This window comes from Chelonoidis abingdonii, chromosome 2 (assembly GCF_003597395.2).
Source record: "Chelonoidis abingdonii isolate Lonesome George chromosome 2, CheloAbing_2.0, whole genome shotgun sequence".
Classification (NCBI taxonomy): domain Eukaryota; kingdom Metazoa; phylum Chordata; order Testudines; family Testudinidae; genus Chelonoidis; species Chelonoidis abingdonii.
The window spans coordinates 141,702,045-141,728,257 of NC_133770.1; the positions used below are offsets into that span (position 1 = coordinate 141,702,045).

Sequence of the window (26,213 nt, forward strand, 5' to 3'; positions counted from 1 at the left end):
AAGTGATACCAGAACTAATTGCAACCCCACTAGGATTTATTAATATAACTACATTAGCAAACAACCCATCCCCCAATCAACATAGTTACAGTAGTAAAACTTTTGAGAGTAGGCCAGGCCACAGCATAAAGCCATTCTGCATACATGACCTTTTCTCTCTCTCTCTCACACATACACACGCCCCACTCACAAATACCTCACCATCTCTATACGAATCATCCACAGTCATCATGCTGACACAAACTCAGATAACCTTAACTCTGTCCATTGTAGGAGGGCAGTGTTCCTGGAGAATATTTACTCATTAATTTGATTGTGATTTATGTCTGCTATGCCCTCTGGAACTTTAACTGGTTTTAAGGATTTATTTTTGCAGGATGAATGTATTTTTGTAATACTGGATTTTGTGAATGGAATGATGTTGTGACTACTACAGATAGTTGCTGTGGTGCTGAATGGTTTGTAGAGTAATTGTCGTTGTTAGGGGGGAGAGATACAGCAAATTTTTGAATTTTCGTGGGTCATGTAAGTTCCCATGGCTTCTTACATGAGGGCACTAAGTTGATAAATCTCATATATAGAATAGAATACAATCTATCGGCTGCTGCCCCTCATCTGCTGGAAAAACAGAATCGTAACGAAAAAACTCCTGAATATATTCTTTTCTAAATCTCTCATGGTACTTTGTAACGTAGCCTTCTTTTGGATTACTGATCCTAAGCCCACTGAAAGACTTCTACTGACTTCAGAGTGGTCTCTGGCACTGGCCCCAGTACATTGCACGTCAGAATGTTTTTATTTATCTATTTAGATTGTAAGATCCTTGGGTCAGGGACAGTCTCTCCTTTACCTCTGGTACAACCTGGCTTTCTAGGCTGTCTCGCCACTCTATAAGACATATCCGATGTTCAGTTGTTCACTAGTCAGTGAAGATGTTATGTCAAATGAATGGGGACTATAAAAGGTAATGAAGTTGTGCTGCTCAGTCCATATCCCTTTGCAGAAGAGGAACTATCTGAAATCTGCCTGATACAAGACATTGCAATCAGAGCTTAAGTTGAGAATGGCTCTCTCCAGGTCATTCTCTCACCCTGAACAGAAATCATAGAACAGCAAGCAGTACTGAAGTGGAGCTGTAATCCTTAAAAGGGGAAAATACTAGAGAGATTTCTGAACATTTTGGTTCTTTAACCATCTCTGGTTGGCTCTGTACCTTTCATGTATAAAAAGCTGTGGAAGTAGGGCAGGCTGACACAACTGTAGACCGAATCCCTCCGACAGGAAAGTTCGTCATCTGTATCAAACCTGGAGTCAAAGTCTTCTTCGCTGTCTTCAAACTGTGGAAGAAAGGGAAGAAAGGGGAAATGAGCAGCCAGGAGGCTGGAAGCACAGTGTGTCAAACAAACATTAACTGCCTCTCATATAGGATGGAGCTTACATCAGAATGGCTAATGGCTGCAGAATAAAAACATTTTAAGAACAAGCAAAGTTTAGATTTTTATATAGCAGATTTTTTTAAGTCTGATACCATACCATTTTGTGATGTGTTCTAAGGCACATGCTCTGTGGTCAGGTATGTATTGCACAACAGAATAAGGGGGATGGGTGGGGAGAGTAGAGAAACACATGAAAAAACAATGAGGGGTCCTTGTGGCACCTTAGAGACTAACAAATTTATTTGGGCATAAGTTTTCGTGGGCTACAAACCACTTCATCAGATGATGTGAAGTGGGTTTTAGCCCACGAAAGTTTATGCTCAAATAAATATGTTAGTCTCTAAGGTGCCACAAGGACTCCTCGTTATTTTTGCTGATACAGACTAACACGGCTACTACTCTGAAATCTGTCAGACATGAAAAATTTAACCCTACCCACTTGTCAAACAGCTCTTGGAGGATCTTTACCATCTCCATATCCTTCCAGTTGGGAACATAATGTTCCCCATTGTTGTTATTACCCTCATTGATAGTAATCCCCAGGTTGCTCCAGTGGGGAAGGAAAGGTGCTGTGGGGACAAAAAATGGGGGGCAGAGTAGGCAGTGTTGCTGGGAACAAAGCTCTTTCTTCTCCCAATTCCTATTGCGGGCAGACTTTCAGTCTATTTATTATCTTCTACAGGGCTGACCATTTCATTTTGGAGCTGTCAGTCAGGACTACAGGGTGGGATTTTCAAGAACAGCTAAGTGAGTTTGTTGCTTAACTTCTAGTGGCATAACTAACTCACTTAAGCTTGTTTGAAATGCCTCCCACTATGTTGAACAGTGTGGCCCATTCAGGCATCCCATCTGAGAAAGAAGCCCCCTACCTCGGCTGGAACATTGGCAAAGTCACTGCCTCCTCAGATATTATTCCCCAGTGCTCGATCACACACATGTACATCTGAATTTAATCCTTATGGTCTAATCCTGAAGAGAACTGAGCTTTCACAATTCCCACTGAAGTCAAAGCAAGCTCAGCAGCTCACACTGTGCACTTGGTTTATAATTAGCCCTACTATCTATATATAACAAACATATATAACAGCTTTACAGCTGTTAGGGGAGTTATCCTTTTGAAGGGTGCGACTGGTGTACACTACCTCCTCCCACCCCTCAAGGCCTGTATGTAACACTCAACTTAGAAGGTTTTCAAAAAGGAAAATCTACAAAGTATCCTTAGGTATCGGGCAAGTTCCCTTCCTGTCCCCCCAGCCCTTAAATATTCAGAGGTTTGCGAAGTTCCTGAGCTGGTTTCGTATACAGATAACCATGTGGGGGGGAGGGAGATAGAAAGAGTCTTCAGTCTATACTGTTGAATTGTAGCAGGATGAAACATGTAATTGTTCGCTCGTTCTCTGAGGTGGGAAATTGGTCACTAGGTATCCTAGGCAAAGCTGGTATGGAAAGGTTCCCAAATAGCACCACAGGAGGTAATTCCCTGATGTCAGGGAGGGAAAAGGCACCAGAGTTTACTTCTTCCCTGTAACACATTCCTATCTGGAGAGATCCCCAGATCCTAATCCTCTGCCCCCAAAACTGTTCCATGTCTCCTGAAGACTGCTCTTGTCCAGCAGAGGAAGAGCCTTCCTCAGAAGATAAACTGATGAAAAAACAAACCCCCCAGAATTAGTCAAATAAATATCAACTTATCCCTAGTGCAACAGCAGTCAAAACAAGAGTAAAAATAACTCGTTTTGTATTGTATTGCCTGAAATATAACAGTCTGACATATTGTAGTGCTGCTTCTGCCCTCAGAGCCAGTCAGTATTTGTATGTTTTCATGGTTGCTCAAACACTCTATAGGTTCTAGTCCCTTTATTCTCCCAGACATAAATCTTTTGGGTGTATATTTGGTAGATGAAACCAAGTTCTTTCAAGAGATTTATGGTTGGAAGAATAAAAGGACTGAAAGCCTACAGCGGGTTTGAGCAACAGCCCTGAAGAAGAGCCTTCAACAAAGGAGAAAGAAGTGCCCCAAGAATTCACATTCAATAATATGAACATTTGCTATCATAGGATAGTTACTTTTGACAAAGAAAGGTTTTGGGTATCTAGTTTCTCAAGGCTTTTTGCAAACGGTTGATTCAATACTATTCTATCCTGTATATATAGCTGAATCTTCTTACAATGAATTCACTCTTCTTCCCCATATAAGAACTGCACTTAGACTGTGTCCTAATCCAGGCATGAAACTCCCGATTGAAATTAATGGGAAGGTCTGCATCAAAATTAATAGGCTATAACCCTGTAACCAGAGATTCCTGCAACTAGGAATGCAGTTCACACATCTAACTGGTCTGTGGATTTCTAGTACACCCATCCCAAATGGTATCTAGTTGCCAGTTGATAACTATGTCCAAGTTCAGTGTAATCAAGGTCAAGCTATATATAACGCACGCACATATTTATAGGAACAGACACAGCTACTGGACTTGGTATCTCTACCATTCAAGGAAAAATTTAACTACCATTTCTTCTGAATGTATAATGTTAGTGGATAAGAAGAAATAAAGGTACTCACAGATGACTGGGCTCCTTCAGAGCTGAACCTGTATGCTCCAGAACTGTTGTACGTCCCCACTGAGCAGCGGTAATCAGGAGACCACTGGCTACTGTGAGAATTAGAAAAAGTCACGCTGCTGCCAGAAGTGATGGCACCATCTTCATAGTCATCTTGATCATAATCATAGTCCCCATCAGGAGAAATCAGTTCCTCAGAATTCTGGGGTCTGCAGGACACATTTTCTGGCATGCAGTATGTGGATTCACCACTCGAAGAGTTGTGGAGACTGAGAGAGTCGTGGCCAGAAGCAATAAGCATGGTGTTACTAGCAGCAGGACTTGTGGGCACTACTGTGTCATTCATATAAGGATCCTCTTCTGAAGAATCATCACTTGTTCTAATGCCACTCGTCCTCTGATCTGAATGGCCATGCTCACTTGGATTGGGTGAATCCTTAAATGCATCATCATCAGCTTCAAAGCCTTCGTCCACCTCCTCCTCAGGGTACGGCTGGCTGAAGTTAAAGTTGGGCTTTTCACTGCATGCATTCCCAGTCAGTTCACTGAGCTTGGCAGAATAACCACTGCCCACAGAAAGTGACCTCTCGATGTTTCGGACACATTCATCAATCTCATCGAAGTTCAGAGACTCCAAGAATTCTTGAGCTGCTCGGCATGCCTCATCCTCGAGCCGTTTGAGTTCCTCATCTCGGAGCTGCTGCAGCCTCTGCAAGGAAGCCTCTGTCAAGGACAGCTCTTGCTGCTCCTTCATGCGTTGCAAGTCTTCAATCTCTTTCTCCAGGCGCAGGATCTCTTCCACCTGTTTGTTTTCTTTCTGCTTCTCCAGCTCCTGCTTCAGCTCTGCTTCCTTCTGGGCTTTCTGAATGGCTGCCAGTTCCTGCTGCTTCCTCTCCTCTTCAGCCTGCATTCCAAAAAGAAATCCAAGATTCCTTACTTTCTGTTGTTCAAGCTCCATAATCCTTCCATGCTGCTCATTTAAAAGAACCCTTCTCCCCTCCATATAAGAGGATGAAGTGAAAGTGTTGTTACATTTACCCATAGACACTGGAAAGCTCAAATGCATGCAACAGGCTCAATCCTTGCCAGGAACTAAATGAAGTGTGATGTGAAAGACATCCCCATACAAACAACTATATCAAGTTTCTTTTGGCTTCACCTGCCAACTTCTGTAATAAGTTTAGTTTAAATGCCCTGGGTGCTTTTTCTTTTCTTTTTTTTTTTTATATTGGTTGGGGCAAGAGACAGAAATAAACAGGGTAGCAGAAAGTATTAACAGTGTAATTTACCTGCTGGGCAAGACGTTCTGCTTCTTGCCTTTGCCTTTCCCTGCAAGGATAAGAAAAAAAAAGTTAGCAAGAATAAGAAAGCGGAGAGGGGATTTCATTAGGGCAGTAGTAGAATTTTCAGAGGCGTTTTGTCAAATACAAGTAGCAACTCAAAAAGAAACCACGAAGGGTATATATTCTCCTCTTGTGTGCCTGAGAAACTCCCACAAAGGCTGCACATATCTCTTGTCATCATTAGTAAAGATTTACAAAATCAGCTGTGATTACTTAAGGCAAAGGTGATACAGCTTGAAACTTAATGTTTGACTGGATCTGAAAGGCAGACAACAGCACACACTGCCCACCTTTCCTCCTCTTCTTTCCTCCTCCTCTCTTCCTCTTGTCGCTGTTTCTCCTCTAGTAGCTGTCTGTAAACACGTCGAGCAATCTGGCCTCGCAGCTGCTTCTGAAAGGTTATGGCTGCTTTTCTCAGGTGAAGGAACTTTCTTCTTTGAAGGAATGTCCTGCAGTTCTTCTGTATCACAACCACGAAGTACAGCACCTTTTTATAATGCTTTCTGGAAGAAGTCAGAAAGAGCTTCTCTGTAAAGAGGGTTTGACTACCAACTAACTGAGGTTTCTACGTAACTGCCCTGCTTTAAAGAGTCTATGGTAGTAAAAAGGACAGAGGTACTAACTCTGGTCCTGTGACAGCTCTCCCTTTGTAGTTTGTTATCTCTCCCTAGAAAGTGGACAAGGCCTTTCTGTGAGAGAGCTAGCTGTATCTTGACTATGTAAATACACACCACCCAGCCTTACATTTTTAATACCTCCTGACAAGGAGATGCTGTTAAAAACTACTAGGGTTTTTGATATATATCCTGCACCATGAAAAGAAAAATCACACACAGCAAGATAGCTTTGTCCTTAAAAAAAAAAAAAAAAAAAAAGAATTCTTGTTGTTTTACGAGACATACTGTATGGACAGGACTAATATGCACATGAAAAGAAATTACCTCATTTCGCGAACAACTATTGAACTGTCCTCTATTGACTTAGAGGAAATAGAGAAGTAAACAGATGGGATGTAGTACCCCGACTCTAATACATAATGCATGAAACTAGGTGACCAAATACATCATCATAATTCAGTTACCCAATGCCATTGTTCTTTTGTTCTTGAACAAAGAATTAAACTGATTATTCCTAATTTACCTTCTCTTCCCTCTTTCTGTCATGGTAAAAAGGTTAAGCCAGATCCTCAGCTAGTGTAACTCAGTGTAACTCCATAGGCTTCAGTGGACCTACTGCGTATCTGGTCCCATGATATTACATGAATGCTCCTCTGTGTATCTTCTACACTCTGACATCTTAGTTATTAAAACAATTCAAACGACCTACTGTTTTATTAAAAGGTTGACAAAATGGGGTTGAGATTTCCAAGCAACCTATGGGATCTGGGTGCCCAATTCCTAACAGAAATTAATGAGAATCCTCTAGGCAGCATTGGAAATCCCTCCCAGAGGAGAGTCTGCAGATGCAGCCCACTAGTTAATATTCCCACCTTGTTACCTACCGTGCCACATAGCCTAAGACATGTGCTCGGATAATCATGGCTGCCTTGGTGACTTCTACCTCTCTCTGCTTCTCCAACTTGTTTTCCAAGGACTCCCGAAGAAAGACCTATGCAAGAAAAGTTCTGGCTTAATTGAATTCAGCTACCACAGTGATGGATGTCTTACAAATGCACATGAACATAACAATGACAATAATAAAAGGCTGTTGGGATGCAAGGTTACATCGGTAGCTAGATAGCACCGTTGACATTGAAGGAGGAATTCAGAATCCAATATATGTATTTTCCTAAGAGAGGCGGGGGACACTTTCCTCTTAAAAATAAAAAACAAAAAATCCCCAAAATGGCAACTCCTCCTCCTCCTCCATTTTATGAGATCCTGACCCTACTGTAGTCAATGAGAATTTTCCCATTGACTTAAACAGGGCCAGGATTTTACCCAAATTGTCTACTCACTGACTATAGTCAGCAACATTATTACTAGACTTTCTTCAAAGTAGCTCTATCCTTCTGAAGATTAATACACACATAAAAGAACTTTGGCTTGGCCATGTGAACAATTTGACTTACACTGACAGAGCCAGAAAATTCAGCCTTGAGGCTTAAACTGCTTCAGAGTAACAACAAATTACTACAAACTCTTAGAGAGGGCCCGTTCCTGCAAATTTCTCTTGCCAGGGCACAAATCAAATCAACAGGAGTAGCTTCTATGTAAATGAAAGCAGTTTTAGGTCCAGAGGCTTGACTAAGGAGCAGATTTTTGTCCTGTTGTTAAGCAGTGAATCTACTGCTGTGAACAAACAGCTCAGTAAGATTTACATGCACTTGCTGAGAGGAAAGCATAATCTGCTCACTGAAAAAACTTTTGGAAATTTGATGAGCAAAAAGTATGCAGAAAAAGTATGCAGAATAACCACTTCTGTAGTAAATGATGTATTTCTATATTGTCTGTTTTTTAAGTACCTTCTTAGCTACAGCACTCATGCGAAAGCCACACCAACTTTGCAAAGTTGCACTTGGCTTCTGAGGTTTACAGTAGTGTGTAAATTGCAACTGAAATGGGTAAATCTTACTGATATTCTTGCACTCCTGTAACCTGATTTTTTTTAAACAATCTGGAACTCAAAAAAGAAAGTCTGTTACCAAGTGGGGGGTTTAAAGTTCATTTTCAGCCTGGAGTAAGTTTTTATGGTTGAATCACAAATCTTCTATGCTTGATCCAATCTTAATAATAATGGTGCTGATTAAGATGCTATAAAGTAGTCCTGTGCTATGTGCCCTGTGTGGTATAAGACCTTTTCCAGACCTCCTCTTCCATCTGCATCTTAGGACCCAATTGTCTGGTAACTACTATGGGTATATGGCTTGAAATATGGTGGGAATGTGGTGTTCCTCTGCCTCAGTGCAGCCTAAGTGGCGGAAGCCTAGTGCAGGGACAGTGTGCATCTGAAGCACACCAGAGCCAAGCTCGGGGCAGCTGTTTATAGGAGCCTGGAGTTAGGGATTGTGGAGGTGAGGTGACTGTGTGGCCAGCGTGGACACACAGGCACACACTAGCTTCACTGAGCCAAAACTCTATGCAGTGCAGGAGGGCAAGGAGGTGTCAGAAGGAGGCAAAGAGGGCAGCAGCTGCTACTCCCGTCCACAGGCTGTAGTGGTGGTTGTGCAGCTGCTTTGCACCTTGCCTTCACATTCCTCTCCTCCGATATGGTTCTCACAGGGTGACACTCTACTGGTTAGGTTTTGCTATGAGATGAGGGAGGAGGAAAACCTTGTGTGGAGTTCAGGTGAAAAAGGATGCAATTCTCCTGGCTGTTTGGAGCCAGAATCCTCACTACTCTTCCAGTGTCAATGGGCACCGAGGAAATGAGTTGTGAGGAAAGCGCAAGCTAGTTACTTAGCAAGAGATCTCTGTTGGATTGTGGCCCCTTGTTTCTGAAGCAGGGTTTGTTAACTTGGCAGAAATAACCATTAAAAAGGGTGATGGTCAGATACGACTAAAATTTATTATTCTGCACTGGTGCATTTTTCAATGGGAAAAAGAGCATTTCCCTAGGAATAAGGGCTTTTTTCTGGAATTGTTTTACTTCCGTACAACAACAACAAAACACCAAACCAAATTCTCACCAATGAAGACAGCCGCATTCCCCATATGGGAGGGTATAATCCAGTCCTGAGTGGAGCCTCAAAGGGGCTGGATTATACAACAGTTACCCAACATTGGTGAGCACTCGCTTGCATAAGAAGTCCCACTGCCTAAGGGCTCACCAATGTAAAGGTTCCACCATCTAGTTTTTTATAAGCTTTTTATAGAAAGTCTTTACTCCCATGTGTCAAACAGCCTTTGCTTCAGTGGGTTTACTGTCCTTTCCTATCCAATTTTGCTCCAGCACTCTCTAGATCACTATGGTCCTGATTCAGGAAAGCACTAAATTGCTTTCCTGAAAGGGGATGGATTTAATCACGTATTAAGCATGGGTTTGTGTGCTTTCCCAAAGAAGAGTGCTTTCCTGAATCTGGGCTTGTAAGAACAAGAAGTATCGCAACTTCTGCCGTAATCCGCATGATGTTATCATCACTCCTTTTAGGTCAAAATGGAAGGGATACTATCATTAAATACCACAAACAGTAAGTCTTTTTCTATCTGTTAAAACTGTTTTATTCCTCTTTTTTGTGTACTGTAATTTTAAAAAATGGATATGAAGCTCTCCCTTTCGTCTTTACTGTAGTACAGATGAACTATATTGTTCTTTCCTCAATAACATGAAGGGCAGTGACAGGTAAAGTTAAAACAACATTTAGGGTCTGACTGCAAAAATCAAGACAACTGGCTGCTACTTTGCCCTTGGCTCATTCCCTGTACTGATTCTTGCAGGTGATACGGGTGATCTTGTGCCCAAACAAGATGTACGGTTTCAATTTAATGTCCTCTTGCCTCCTCAGAAATAAGCTCCTTACTGACTTGCTTCACTAGTACATTTACCAATCCCCTTAGGTGATTCTTGTGCATCACTGGAAAAGTTGTAAAACCAGCTCTGACCACTGCAAAGGTGCTAATGTACATGGAGCTTTCAGAGCAGTGCGGAGTCTCTCCTATATATTTCCCTAAATTCTGAAGCAATGCCCATGGTTGAATCAACATTACTCTAATTCACATGAATGGGTGTAATATGGTTAACACACTGCATGGCTGAGAGAACATGCAATGTGAAGCAAAACCTAGCCTTGAATTTATTGCATTATTTGTAAACAGTGGTGTACAAGAAGGTGGGACCAATGTCAATGTAAATCAAAGTGATCTATAAATCTTTAGATCCCTTAATAATGGGAGACAGTTTCAATTCTACCTATATTATCTTAATGGGTTCCTTTGGATTTACAAACATGCTGCTTTTTTGTTGAGATTTCACCTTCTAAGAACACAACACACAGGAACCATGTGGTACTTCCATTCACTTCTTTTCAAGCCCTTTAGATGAGTTATGGAGTGGATGGAACAGTTAAATGTAAATGCTACTATAGAAAGTCTCACTGAAATCATGGGATTTTACAAGGTATCTTTGCCATGGATTCCTTATGGTAAAAGCACACGAAGAACAACAAAGCTCTTCACAAATATTTATACTGGACCACCAACAATTCAGCCAGCTTTACTTCTGGGGCTGTTATCCCCTTATTCCCCATACACAAGGCACCAGTGGGAGTTACACCAAGGGACATAGCAGTAACAGATGAGAGGCCTGCTGGACGATCTTGACCAATTTGGAATTTATCTTTACAGTATATTCCCTAGTACTTTACCCAGTATACTTTTAACTGTTTCTTAGACTCCCATAAAATGGAATATCTATGCATGCAATACTATTAAATGATTTGAGAAGGCTAGGAGCATAAATTCACAGGAAGGATGGAATCTCTGCAAAGGCCTGTTGTTTGAGATCAAGCTTTTTTCTCTGTTGTTGCAACAATAAAAAAAAAGGTGTGGGAGCTGCCTAAATACTGTCCTTGGACTCATATTAGCCATGGGATTTCTTCTGCAGAAAAGGACCTAGGGGTTACAGTGGATGAGAAGCTGGATATGAGTCTACAGTGTGCCCTTGTTGCCAAGAAGGCTAATGGCATTTTGGGCTGTAGAAGTAGGGGCATTGCCAGCAGATCGAGGGACATGATCATTCCTCTCTATTCGACATTGGTGAGGCCTCATCTGGAACACTGTGTTCAGTTCTGGACTCCACATTACAAGAAGGATGTGGAAAAATTGGAAAGAGTCCAGCAAAGGGCAACAAAAATGATTAGGGGCTGGAGCACATGACTTATGAGGAGAGGCTGAGGGAACTGGATGTTAGTCTGCAGAAGAAAGAATGAGGGAGATTGATACTGCTCAACTACTTGAAAGGGGTCCAAAGAGGATGGCTCTAGACTGTTCTCAGTTGTAGCAGATGACAGAACAAGGAGTTCAAGTTGCAGTGGGGGAGGTTTAGGTTGCATATTAGGAAAAACTTTTTCACTAGGAGGGTGGTGAAGCACTGGAATGGGTTACCAAGGGAGGTGGTGGAGGTTTTTAAGGTCAGGCTTGACAAAGCCTGGCTAGTATGAGTTAGCTGGGGATTGGTCCTGCTTTGAGCAGGGGGTTGGACTAGATGACCTCCTGAGGTCTCTTCCAACCCTCATATTCTATGGTTCTATGATTCTAATTAAACAGGACAACCATCTAGCAAGATTATGTTACCTTATTTTTTCCAAGCTGCCATTCAGTGCTAGTACTGTCATACCAACGAAGGAGGACGGCACACTTCCCTTTTAAATCGTCAGGCACAGTCAAGTTTCTCATCAGGACTTTATACCTGGCCCCCACCACAAGAAAAAAAAATTACTTATCTCTTAATTTGACAACAGAGATTCCCCCCCCCCCTTCCATTTCATAAGGTTTCAAATCCTCTTAGTTAAGAGCATGAGCTCAATATCCAGGATTTATGTTTGTTTCATAGAATTGTCCCACCACATGTTTACCTTTTATAAAAATCTTGAAATTGCCTTCTCACTGGAAAGCCAGCCCTTCGTATCCTCACTGTCTCCAGCATCCCAGAATAATGTAGCTGGTTAAGCACCACGGCCTGGTCAAACTGGTCTGGCATCTAAAACAAACGGATTTTCAAAATTAAAATAACTTTCTTAACAATAATGGATATTAACGTGGTCTCTATCAAATTTGTAATGGGAAAATAAATGAACAGCTATACATACAAATCAGAAAAGCACAGAGCCAAGTTAGAGCTTCCTACACCCAAAATACCTTACACTGGAGGTATAGTTTCTAAATACATGAACATTTCAGGGTATATAAAATCTCTCTTCAGGATGAAACAAACTAAACGGATAATTACACAATGCAATCTCCTTATGCAGCACTGCAACCCGTTTAACCCAATCAGCCATCTCTTTTCATTTCACTTGTATTTGTTAATTAGACATTGCTCTCAATAATGAAACAGTGGAAAGGACCAAGGGATTGCTAAATCAATAGCTACAAGCTTGAAAAAGAAAACAAAACCCTTAATCTGCATTCCCTGGAGATAATCAATCCTGCTTCTGTGTCAAATGTCAGTGACACAAACATAGGGCTTGAGCCCAGTTAAAATAGCTAAGGAATAGGCTTGTGTGTGTTTTGTTTTCTTAATTTTGTAACAACAATAAACACTTCATTTCCTATTTAAGATTGATGATGAAAAGTTTGTCAGTCTCTCCCCTCTTCTGATTAGTCATAGATTTCATTACTATTATTTCATACTAGTCATGTATTGGCTACCAATTCAAAGCAGCAGGCAGGTCATTTTATTGTGTGTACATGGTAGAAAACATTTATTTACCTAGCATATTCGGCCACAGCATTCTGTTTCTTTAGCTTTATGTTTAGCTATTTTAACATCCTTTTTTATTTAGAACAGAGATGCACCAGATAAATTACAAACCCAGTCATTCACATATTAAAGTTTAAAAATTAACAGCAGGGGTGTTTCTTATTTAGGATCCACCGCTACTTTTTTGCCATATCTTGCTTTTTGACCAGATGCTGCAGTGGAAGAATCAAATTCTCCCCTAAATTACAACTATAAAAAAGCCACTGAATTCAGTGTAAGGTGGCAATCCTGCAAGGCACTGAGCACTCTAACCCCAATCCTGAAAAGTGAATATGAATGTGCTTAACTACACAAGGTGAGTAATTCCACTGAGTTCAGTGGGGCTACTCACTTGCTTATGGTAAACCACTTGCTTTGCTGGTACAGGCCATCTACCTGAGTAAGCCTTGAGTGCACAGTATGGCACATATGGCTAACGGGTTATATAGGGCCTGACCCAGGTCCTACCGCAGTCAATGGACATCAGTGGAAGTGCTAAGTGACACTGGTTCAAAATGCTTTTCCCATTACTTGTCAAACAGTGAACTTTAAATGACGCTTTATTTATCACAAGTAATTTTCAGGAAACATCCTCACAATAATTATTTTGGAACTGCACAACTTCATTGAATTAAACATCTTCTGTTGCTGCCAGTCACAATTAAACTAATTTATTAGTTTTATGTTCTATTTACTAGACATTTAAAACAAAACAAAATATGTACAGAAAGGAACTTCAAAATTTTAGTATATTAATTTCAACCTCTCCTCCCCCCACACAAAAAGCAATCAGCATTTAAAACAAAGACGTTAATACCACAACAGTCTTCCATTCATTCATTTCTCTCTCATAGCAATATTTGATCATGTTTATCTCCGTGGGCAGTAAAAAATTTCTGAACCAAACTGCTTAGTCCAAATAGTTTATAAAGTTCAGTAACACTCACCATTTTACTGACATCACAAGTACATTTCAGCCTCCTCTTTGGCACAGAGGCCAAAATTCATATGGAAAACAACTGCCACACTGACCTTTTCCCCATAGCTAAAGACACTGAACAGTAATGAACACCATTCCTGTGCTTTAAAAAGTGCTCAGTCACCATGGCAACCCCTCCCATTCTCAGGATAATTAGTGTGGTGTGGCTGCAGAATTTGATAAAGGGTTAGAGGGAGAACGGTGGGCCAGTAAGAAATTCAGCCACTAAAATTTCTTCTCTCACCACCGCACTGAGATTGGATGTCTGTAACCCAGATGCTGATTCACCTAAGGGAGGAGCGAAGAATCTATAAAAATTCCTTGTCACACCTGGCATTACTTTAATAATTTATTCCTCTTACTAGTGTAGTTACTGTTTCAAGGAATTCCACCATTATGTAAGCTATTTTCATCTTGAATAGCCACTGCCTGCTGTGTTAGGTGTGTCTGCCTCATGGTGGTGGATACAAATTTCACACTACCTGGGCCTGTAGAGGCAGTGAACTTTATTGTCCTGAGGGAGAGCTGCTGGCTGTTCTGCTCTCGGGAACATAAGCAGCAATTATTGCCACTGACAACACAAGAAGCTGTTTGGGGTGCTCTCAGACTGCAGTTAGGGGGGAGAAAGTGCAGAGCGCCAGGAGATAAGACATTTAAGGATATCCACCGTTTTACAGTTAGAAGTAAAACAACTAAAAGAAACACTAATTCAGTCCTAAGCACAATACCATAACAGGCAGCATATACACAAAAAAGTATCATTTTATGAGTCCTAATCTTAACTATCCAGCAGACTCATTCAAAGCTTATTTAAATAAAGAAAGCACAGAAACCTTAAGATGTAATAATAAATATATCTTACACCTACTATTAATTATTAGCACTTAGAAGCCATAGTCATGGACCATGACCCCCATGGAAGGCACTGTACACAGACCAATAACTGATGGTAGGTAGCTCACTTCCTTCTTTATCTAACAGAACTTTACAAACTATGGTCCCAAACTTGCAAACACTTATGCCTCAGATCAATGTGACTACTCATGTCCTTAAAGTTAATTGTGTGTGTTTGTGGAACTGGAGGCTAAATAGTGTATACACTACTATTAAAATACAGCTACTTCTGAGACTGAAAATGGCAGCCAACTGTATCCTGAACTACAGAAGTATGCTCACTTTAGCACAGACAGAGGCCAGGTCTACACTACGAGATTAAATCGATTTTAGATACGCAATTTCAGCTACGAGAATAGCGTAGCTGAAATCGAATATCTAAAATCGATTTACTCACCCGTCTTCACGCGCGTGGCATGGGATCTATCCACGCGGCTCGCTGTGTCCAAATCCAAAGCTCCGGTCGTCTAGCTGGGTTCCGGAATCGATCAAGCACGCTCTGGATCGAGATATCGCGTCCAACCAGACGCGATTTCGATCCCCGAGCAATCGATTTTAACGCGCCGATCGGCGCGGTAGTCTAGACGTGTCAGGTGTCTATTTCATGCACTGTCTGGATCTGATTTCACTTACACTAGTCTAAGGCCTTGGCTATACTGCAAGTGCAGCGCTGGTGAGGGGGTTACAGCGCTCAATTCTCGGTGTCCACCATTTACAAAGCTCAGCCAGCGCTGCAACCTTGTCTGCGCGCTGCTGTACTCCTGGTTGCTACGGGTGTGCGACTCCGCGCTGGTGATGCAGCGCTGGTCATCAGGCGTGGACACTCACCAGCGCTGTAATGGCCTCCGGGTATAGGAGGCTATCCCAGCATACCTTTCGCCTCTCTGGTCATCGTTTCGCACTCCACTGCCCTGGGCTCAGGTGACCCGCCCTTTACATGCCCGGGAATTTAAAATCCCTCCTGTTTGCTCCGAGCAGCGTGGAGTGCATCAATCTCAATCCGTGACCATGCCTCCACGCCCCAAACGGCCCCAGCATGGAGCACTGCTGAGCTCAGGATTCATCGTGTTGGGCTGTGGGAGCTGTGGCAGGCACAGCTGCGCTCCAGCCGTAGAAATTATGTCCTATGGCCAGATATCAAAGTCAATGCAATACAGGGCTATGACCGGATGCGGCTGCAGTGCGGTTAAGGTAAAGGAGCTGCGGGAGCGCCTATTGCAAAGCACGTCAGGGAAACCACCGCTCAGTGCTGCCCACGACTGCTGCTTTTTACAAGGAGCTGGATGCGATACCTGGATGTACCCCACTGCCAATCCGAGGATCACTCTGGGACAGTTCAGAGCCTGAGGGAGGGGAGGGTTGTAGAGAACCCGAGAAGTGAAGCACTATGGGTGTTTGGAGACTCCCAGGGCATGCAGCCGGAGCTATTTCCAGCCAGAAGAACTAGCCGTCCGCAGCCGCTGGGATGGTAGTGAGGAACGCAGAGGAGCCTGTTCCCTGTAACAAGCTTTTATTATAGGATGGATGTTTTGGGGGGGCGGCTATGGTGCCTGCAAGCATGCCTAGAGTATTGAACAGCCCATTGATTTGGTCTATCATGTCGTCGGGTAATCTTGCCTCTGTGATCTCTTCAAAAGTTTCAGCCCGAGGTGTGCAGTGCCTTCCGCCGTTTTATGGGGCCACCGTGGTCCTTGTCCCAGTCAGCTAACACGTCCGCGCCATCGTGTCGGGAGGGTGGGACCATTGCTGCACACAGGCAAGCTGCGTAGGGACCAGGGCAGATCCACATAGCTGTAGAAGACCCTCCCGCTCTTCCCAGGTGACCCGGGCAGCGAGATATCGGGGAGGTTAAAATTCTGTGGAAAATGCAGGGAACTGTTTAGTGCTATTTCCCTGTAGCTGCTCTTGCTTTCCCCAGTCACAGAAAGCCCATGGATTATGAGTCAAGCAGCCCTCCCGTCATAGCGCGAGCCGTGTGTGCACAGGATGGCTCTGAGGAGTACCTGCTCGTGGCAGATGGGGTTGGTGTTCGGGGTTCAGTGCTATTTCCTGTAGCTGCTCTTTGCTTTCCCCAGTCACAGAAACCCATTGATCCCAGAGTCAAGCAGCCCCCCTTCCCAGGGAGACGCGTGTGGGGAACTCACCCTTTCTCTCTGCAGCTGAGGCCTCTCTTGCTATGCTCGCAATGTGTAAATGTGCTAGAATATAGTCTTAAAAACAATTACAGGCTCTGTAGTAAGTTTCTCTCTCTGTGTTTTTTTTTAAGAATGACCTGGATACGCTCCATCTGCGCATTTCTGAAAAACTACAGAACTTAAGAAAAAAACCAGAAGAATAAGCAGGAGCTGGTGAAAGCAGTTATGAATCTGTATTCCAGCATAATAAAAGTGCAAGACTGGGGGAAAAGGAAAGCAGGAAAAGGAACAGGCTGCCAAGAGAAGGAAGGTGCCAAGAGAAAGGTATTGGCTACCAAGAGAGCACAGATCGGCTCTAAGCCTCCTGGAACGCCATACAGACCTCATGCAGTCATGCTAGCTGCAGCAGAGCACTTACCTGCCTTCTTCCCCGCTCCCAAGCTCACCCATTGTGCCCACTGTTTCCTCAAAACACCCGTCTCCAGCATCCTGGTTCTTATCCACCACCAGCTGCCCCCAACACCCATACGTTCACCTAACAACCCTGGAACTTACGACCCTTATCCTCTGCACTCAACCCCCAATCCCATGCAGCTATTATCCTGAAGTGCAGCAGGCATTGCACAGCACTCAAGGAAGACTATTCAAACCTCTGACTTTACTGCTCATCCCCCTACCCCACTGCCCGTTTTATGTACTGTATTTTTAATAAAGGATTCTTGTCTTTTAAAACAGTTTTTATTATTACAGAAAGTGTAACATAACTGTACCACAAGTGAAAAATAGGCACTGCAAATCATTGACCACTGCACTTAACTCCTGTGGAGGCACCCAACATCTACTGTTGGCTTCTCCTCAAATTGCTCTTTAAGGATCCCTAATCCTTGAAGCACTGTGCTGGGCCTCTTGTAGCCCGCTCTCTGGCTGTGCAAATACCTCCAGCGTTGACCCTCGAGGTCCATCATCACTGAAGGTTCACCTTCCCTTCCACAATATTATGGGGATACAGGCACGCAGTTATAATCGCTGGGATGCTGGCTTTCCCCCACGTCTAGCTTCCCGTCGAGCTTCTCCATCTCTCCTTTAAATGGCCAAAAGCACACTCCACAGTCATTCTGCACCGGCTCAGCCTGTAGTTTGAACCAGTCCTGTCCTCAAGCTTCTCGTATACGGTTCATAGCCAGGCATTACCGGGTAAGCGGGGTCTCCAAGATATCACAATGGGCATTTCGACGTCCCCACTTTGATCTTCTGTCTGGGAAAAAGTCCCTGCCTGCAGCTTTGAACATGCCACTGTTCGAAAGATGCGTGCATCAGCACTTTCCAGGCCATCCTGTGTAAATGTCAGTGAAACGCCCATGGTGATCCACAAGCGCCTCGGAAACCATAGAGAAATACCCCTTCGATTAACGTACTCGGATGCCAGAGTGGGGTGTGCCAGATAGGATATGCGTCCCATCTATTGCCCCTCCACAGCTAGGGAAACCCATTTGCGCCAAAGCCATCCAGAAGTCCTCCACATCCCCAGAGTCCCGGTTCTTCTTAGCAGGATGCGATTAATGGCCCAGACTGCATCACCACTATTCCACGTCGCTTTCCCACTCCAAACTGGTTTGCGAACCGATTGGTACTGCTGGAGTTGCGACTTCCAGACGCCTATAGCCACCCGCTTCTCACGGACAGGGCACCCAGTCTCGCTCCTTGCGCTCAGCTAGGTGGGGCGAGTCACACCAGTCCCCATGAAAAGCGGCTTTTCTCATTTTCGAAGTTCTGAAGCACTTGTTGTCATCACCAGACTTGTATGACGATGTGATCCACCACTCCAGTGCTTGTTTCCCGAGCCGAAAGGCGGCGTTGCCACGGTGCTGGCACAGTCATTACTGCCACAAGCCAATTTAGTGTCAGTGCGCGTCAGCGCATACTATCTTACATCTCTGAGTCTCCTCACTGTCACTTTGGAGCATAAGAATAGCTTACTTGTCAGACGTGATGTGCTGGCAACATCATCAGCAGAAGTCCTCGGCAGGCTCGGGCTCCATCTTGCTGAAAATCCGCGGCAAGGATCACAATGCGCACCAACGGTCTGAAAGGGAAGCGATTGCCCCACGGGTCGTTGGACCGAGTGGCTATGTTGCCTGCACCCTTTTCCGTCACCACTTCCCAACCCCCCAGCGCCCTGGAAATGGACGAGGTGCTCTGGGGTTAGCTGCTCCCAAGCATCACTCATCAACAGTGCTGCAAATGCTGCAAGTGTGGACACACTGCAGCGCTGGTCGCTGTCAGTGTGGACACACTGCAGCGCTGGCCCTACACAGCTGTACGACCACAGCTGTAACTACCAGCTCTGCAAAAATGTAAGTGTAGCCATACCCTAAGTCTGAAGTAACACCAGTAGAGTACTTCCAATTTAAATCAGTGTAATGTGAGGGCAGATTTGGCCCTGGCATCCAGTAGACTAGAGTGAGACAGAAACTCCTTTGATTGCTACTGCTTTCAAAGCAGTTTACTTTATAAACACACATGTAAAGGAGTGCATTTTGTAAAGTATTTTAAAGTGGGCAGAACCACAACTTATCTCTTCTAAAACACTGTATTGAACATACACTGTATCTTCTGATATAAAAATTAATAACACACTAAAAATAAAACTATCTTAAAATAACACCAACGTTCTAGCAAACTCAGAAAAGCACAGAGATTCAACTGAAGGCTCTCAAAGTTCCTTACTGTAATATCCTCAACATAAAATCTAGTCAATTTCCAAAGTTAGTTGAAATTGTTTCAGGTTCTGTACCGGCTCTGAATGCCTGTGCATTTTCCTTTCTTCCTTTTTAATAATCATGTTTCCCCCTCCTCCCATGGACAAACAAAAGAGGGAAATGACTTAACTATCCAGGAGAAACTGAAAATTACTTGACAAAAAGCACTGAGAAATGCGCAAAATAAACTGAAGCAAATGTTTTTTTCCCCTCTCTCTTCTTTTTCAATTACAGGAATCTTAAATGTTACTTGTAACAAGAGTATATTCAAAGTTTCCAAAGGAGGGCAATTTTATTTTTAAACTGAGTATCCCTTTATCTTGACTTATTGCCACCTATTCAATGCTGCATACAAGATCCTCTGTCAAATATTTGCTCCATCAGCACACAGTCTGTGTTGGAAAAATAAATAACTCATCAGTGATCAGACTAAACTGTGCTGTGGGCTACTCTGACAGAGGATCACATGAAGCTGCACTAACAGGCCAAAATGTTTTAATGGAAATACTCCATATTTACACTGGTGTAAATGTAATAGAATCTCACCTCAGCCACGTTTAGGGCAGCGAGGTAACCTTAACTTGGAATTTCCCTGGTTTTAATGGCTGCAAGTAAGAACCATTCTGCTTGATGCTATATTTTTGTTGTTGTTCTCCTCCTCCTCCTTTTTGGAAATGCAACTTGCAATTTATCAGTTTGTGATGTCCACAGATCTCCAATAAATTTGTGCCAGAAGGTACTAAAGTCAGGGCTTTAATATGACCTGAAGTCCATGCAGGCACAACTCTGGCTTCTTAAGATGCTAAATGCATACTCTGATCTGTCCTGAGCCTCCTGAAAGTGCAAAGCTTGTGCCTGAGATTATCATCAGTAAAAGTCCTTAGGGCAGACATTAACACCTTCATGGGTTTTTTTCATATGAATTAGTTCCTTAGTTTGTAAATTGGCTGTGGGGGGCTAGAGTTTAGAGGGAAAAAATACACGTAAAATGATGCAATTTTCTTACTGTGATAATCATCGGTTAAACCTCACCTAAAATAGTAGTAGGAGTAGTTTGGATTTAGTCTCCATTTCAAAAGATAATTACAACTGCCCTGGAAAACTTGCCTTGTAAGTGTAAGGCAGTCATGGCCCTGCCAAACGAAACAGTCAGACTGATTTTGGCTAGGTAAAAAAAACTTCACAGCTCAGAGACGTTATAAAAAATAAATAGTTGCTCATTTCTACATTGCCTAAGAAAATTCAGGAAGAACTATCTCAGGCAAAGAAGAAACACATGGAATAGGCTGACAAGTCCACTGAAACAAATAGTATAAATGAGTTTAAGAAACAGCCAGATATATATAGAGAGAGAGCAAAGGATTTAACTGAAGGGATGTGGCAAGATACATTTAAAAATGAGAGGTCTTTCCGTTTGTAAACACTTTACATCCAAAGCCAGGAAATCTTGGCAATATTGTACCTTGAGGGAGACGCACTTGATTAAAAGAGCTCATTTGTTCCTTGTTTGTTTTATAGTGGATTTTGTACTAATGCATAAGTCTAAAGCTTATTGATTTCTATTCAAAAACAAATTAATTTGGCTCCCTGGAGGGATTTATTACACCAGGTCTTTGCAGTTGGGTCACTGTGTTCTTCCAAAATGCATGCTTGTTTTTAGGGTTGTCAAGAAATTAAAAAAATTAATTGCAATGAATCGCACTGTTAAATAATAATAGAATAGCATTTATTTAAATATTTTTGGATATTTTCTACATTTTCAAATATACTGATTTCAATTACAACACACAATACAATGTGTACCGTGCTCACTTTATATTTATTTTTTATTACAAATATTTGCTTTGTAAAAAAAAATTATATTTTTCAATTCACCTAATACAAGCACTGTAGTGCAATCTCTTTATCATGAAGATTGAACTTACAAATGTAGAATTATGTACAAAAAATAACTGCATTCAAAAATAAAACAAGATAAAACTTTAGAGCCTGTAAGTCCACTCAATTCTAGTTCTTGTCCAGCCAATCGCTAAAAGAAAGAAGTTTGTTTACATTTACGGAGGATAATGCTGCTGGCTTCTTATTTACAATGTCATCTAAAAGTGAGAACAGGCATTTGCATGGCACTTTTGTAGCCGACATTGCAAGGTGCCAGACATGCTAAACTTTCGTACGCCCTTTCATGCTTCAGCCACCGTTCCAGAGCTCCATGCTGATGGCCACTCAATAAAAAAAAAAAAATTGTTAATCTATTTTGACTGAACTCTTTTGGGGAAATTCTATGTCTCCTGCTCTATTGGCCAACATTCCTGCATAATTTCATCGTTATCAAGCTGTCTCGATGTGATCCAGCACATGTTGTTCATTTTAAGATCGACTTCACTATAGCATTTGACAAAAATGCAAAGAAGGAATCAATGTGAGATTTCTAAAGATAGCTACAGGCACTCAAACCCAAGTTTAAGAATCTGAACTGCTTTTCCAAAATCTTGGAGAGGGATGAGGTTGGCACATGCTTTCAGAAGTCTTTAAAAGAGCAACATTCTTGATGGTGGAAACTACAAGAAAACCTGAACCAGCAGCCCCAAAAAAACAATAAAAAAAATCAAAAAAATCAACCTTTCTGCTTGGCTGACTGCAGATTGATGAAAGGGCTGAACACAGTCGTCGGTGCTGCTACTGCTTTGGATTCATTATTCGAAGCACAACCCGTCATCCAGCATGGACACAACGTCCCTTTTTTCCCCTTTTCCCCTTTTTCCCTCCCTCATCTGGAATGGTAGTTGAAGCTTGAAAGGACATATGAATCTTTAGCGCATGTGGGCACATAAATATCTTGTGACGCTGGCTACAACGTGCCATGGAAATGTCTGTTTTCACTTTCAGGTGACATTGTAAACAAGAAGAGGCCGGCATTATCTCCTGCAAATTGTAACCAACCTTGTTTCTCTTAGCGATTGGCTGAACAAGAAGTAGGACTGACTGGACTTGTCAGCTCTAAAATTTTACATTGTTTTATTTTAAATGCAGTTATGTAACAAAAACTACATTTGTAAGTTGCACTTTCATAATAAAGAGATTGCGTTATGGTACTTGTATGAGGTGAACTGAAAAATACTATTTCTTTTGTTTATCATTTTCAGTGCAAGTATCTGTAATAAAAATAATATAAAGTGAGTACTGTACACTTTGTATTCTGTGTTGTAATTGAAATCAATATATTTGAAAATGTAGAAAAATATCCAAAAATATTTAATACATTTTGATTGGTATTCTATTGTTTAACAGTGCAATTAAAACTGATTAATCAGAATTATTTTTTTGTATTAATTGCATGAGTTAATTGTGATTAATCCACAGTCCTACTTGTTTTCTGTATATGAATTTGATGAGTGGGAGCAAATTTAATTCCACATATGTAATCCAGCCAGGGTGATATTTTTCTTACAAAAATATCTCTGTCAGCATTATCATCTGTCTGCCCATCTTCCCCATCATACATTGGTCTTGTCTATTTAAGCTGTAAACTCTTTGGGGGCAGGGACTGTCTGTGTGTGTATACACAGTGGGGCTCCAATCTCAGTCAGGACCTAGAATGCCAGGCAGATAAATCCTTCTTCCAGGCTGAAGGGCTACTCTGGGGAAGTTACTCCAGCGCCATGTGGCCCCTGAAAAGACTGGAAGGCCAAACGCGTTCCCCTCCCTCAGACCACCTGTGTTCCTTTAGAAACCTGCTCTGCCCCACCCCATCCTTCTGTACAGTAGAACCACATTGTTTTAAAGTTTTTGCCCCGAAAGGTTAAATTACCAGGGCAAGTCACAAAGGTGTAAGCCTTGTTTTGCACTGGTGCAGCACTTCTGTGTTAGGGGTTTGCACTAGTCTAGCTACATTGCTCCAAATTTCCCCCAGGTACACAGGCGACAAGGGGTGAAATCTAAGGATTCTTTTCAGTTTCTATGGCACTGCAATGTCCACAGAGTTAATTCTCAATGCACGTGAGAATAAAAGGTGAATGTTTTATAAGGTAAGAGAGTAAATAAATTTAGACAGTGTCTTAGGTGGCATGGAGGGCTCAATTCTATTTACAGCTGAGCAAATCCAGCAAAGTGTGGAGTGTCTCAGACCCCACCGACTTAAAGAAAACACACTTTGAAGGCAACTTAAAAAACAAAAGAAAAAGAGTATGTAGAAGTGTCTGGTCCCTCCAGCATGCAGCCAGCAGCAACTCCTGTGCGCTCTGAAAAGAACTGCTGCAAAAGTGATGGTTCACTGGCTTTGGGAGATGTTCTTTCTCTATTCCAGTGAACATGAGAGAGAGAAAATAAACTCCATCGACACAGAACAGGATAACAAATGCTAGAAATTCACATGCCATCACTACTAGAGTACAATATTAGGCAAGGAAATATTTGGATAGGTAAGAAACAATGAAGAGGATCTCTTTGAGTGAGTGAGCATGTATATACATGTGTGTGCATATTTCTCTCCCTGATCCCTCCCCTCTCCCACAAAAAAAGCTCTAACAAAAATTGGAGCGATAGTAACACTGATGGTGATTAATTGCTAAGATTATGGCAACAATACAGAGAGAGGGTGTGTGACTATTAAATTGACAGTTACACACATCTAGCAGTGCCAAGTGAGGTCTGAGAAATGGATACTCAGATTAAACATTCTGTCCCAAATTCCAGGCAAGATTTCATCGCTAATTTGATAACAATCTCTTAGCTCTTTTGTATCATCTGTACAACAAACATGATAGCACCACACTGGCCAATTACAAAGAATAACTAATGATTTCTAACTGTATATACAATTAGCTATCTTCTATATAATTCCAGTTATTGCATGCTACAGTATGACTTCTCTAGTTTGTTCACCTTGAATATTTCGGACTGACGAGGGACAACAGAATTTCGGTGATTACTGTACCAAAGAGTACAGTACCATACTGTACTCTTACGCTTAAAATAATGCTGTAGGAGTGCTGCAACTTTACCTATTCTTCTTCACGAGAATAGTTATTAAATAAGGAAACATCACAAATGACAATGGCATTTATATAAGGCCTTTCATTCAAACTGCTTTACAAACGTTTACTGATTGCATGTTTCTCTCTCCCTCACACACACATTGCTACCTCTAAGACACATGAAATGTTGCACTGTTAAACAGTTGCTGTAGCTATTGAGCAGTTTTATTACCATTACATTTGTATTGCAGTAGCACCCAGAGGTCTCAACCAGGATAAGGCTCCATTGTGCTAAATATTGCACACACATACAGTAGTGAGAATGCCTGCCCCCCAGAGTTTATAATAGTTTTTATGGCAAAGATGTGATTTAGAAGTGGCTTTACAAATTTGAGGGGGAGAGGGGGAGACAGGATCCTTCTAAATGGGTGTAATCCCATACTATTGTCAATAATGACCAATCAATTCACAGAATTTTAGACTTTCCCCTTGGCTATTATTTAAAATTCAATGTAATTAAGATAGTAACACTGAAGTGTTACATTTCAGGGCAATTATCACTTTCTTGGGTTAAAATGGGCCAAATTCTACCCTCAATTATAATGGGGGTCCACAGAGATACAAGGGCAGAATTTGGCCAACTGTGACTTCAGCCTGGTGACGAATACATCCCAAGCCATGCTGTCTCCTAAACATGTTCAGTCCCCATCATTTCTTAGGCCTACACGCTTAAGCGTTTTGCTGAATTGGGGCCTTACTGCTTGAGTATGTTATTTCAAAGAGCTGACTGAAATCAACAGAGAGGTTCACAGGGGTTCATCACAAAACAGTGACTGAGTCTCCACCCACATGAGACACTCGCAATTAAGAGCATCTGAAGAAAGGGGATTTGAGATTTGGAGCAGCCTTGACTGATACAGTCCTGGTAAAACTGACAGAAGGTGCAGTTTACAATGCAGACCCCAGCTGGAAGTCTTCATAGACCCTCCTCTCCACCTGTGAATAATCTGTTGCCATTTTATCTAAAGTCATCCTAATTAAAGGTTCCAATCCCTGCAGGCTAAACCTCAACCTGGCCACTCTTTCTGGTCAGCAGTTCTCCTCTGAAAAAAAATCAAGCAAGCTGTTAGTTACAGACTTACCATGAAAAAACATGCTGTGAAATACTAATTAAAAGACAGCTGTCCTTCCCTAGCAACACCCTGTTAAGATGACCAGAATCAAGGTCATGACTGTTCATGACAATGGTCAAGAGAACTATGTCTGCAACATACACTACTCCACTTATAGAATAATGGCTGCTGTTAAAACTAGCACATGCACACTTCCTCCGGCTGCATACAAACTAGTCTCACAGTGTGAAATATGGATCCTGCAGAAACCTATGGCTCAACTTCCGCTGACTTAAATGGGGCCAAGATTTCACCCATAAACTTTAATTTTCAATGGCAGTCCCATCCACATTCAATTTTTTAAATCAAGGCATATGGATTCATTTTCAGCAGTTTACAATTGGTATATATTAAGATGTTTTCTTTTAAAATGCACATTTACATTTAAAAAACAAAACAAAACAACATTGAAATATGGTGGTCGTAACATGGTTCACTCTTGCCTGTGTGGCGCAGAAATAAAAACATGTTACAAAATCATATTTTTTACTACTGATAAATACCTGGGATGGATCATGGATCTGATAGAACATGTTCTGTTCAATCTACACCAGCAAGCATA

At 42.0% G+C, this 26,213-nt stretch overlaps 1 protein-coding gene across 1 annotated transcript in view; it reads right to left on the minus strand.

Moving 5' to 3' along the window:
- The window catches only part of MYO10 (myosin X), a 255,360-nt gene that overhangs the window by 37,165 nt on the left and 191,982 nt on the right, over window positions 1-26,213 (minus strand). Inside the window, exons 20-26 of the mRNA XM_032789754.1 lie at window positions 11,853-11,977; window positions 11,572-11,686; window positions 6,843-6,949; window positions 5,632-5,844; window positions 5,288-5,327; window positions 4,000-4,902; window positions 1,214-1,337 (exon numbers count right to left, since the gene is read on the minus strand). Of these exons, the coding sequence (XP_032645645.1) occupies window positions 1,214-1,337; window positions 4,000-4,902; window positions 5,288-5,327; window positions 5,632-5,844; window positions 6,843-6,949; window positions 11,572-11,686; window positions 11,853-11,977 (1,627 nt within the window). The remainder of the gene's footprint in view (window positions 1-1,213; window positions 1,338-3,999; window positions 4,903-5,287; window positions 5,328-5,631; window positions 5,845-6,842; window positions 6,950-11,571; window positions 11,687-11,852; window positions 11,978-26,213) is intronic.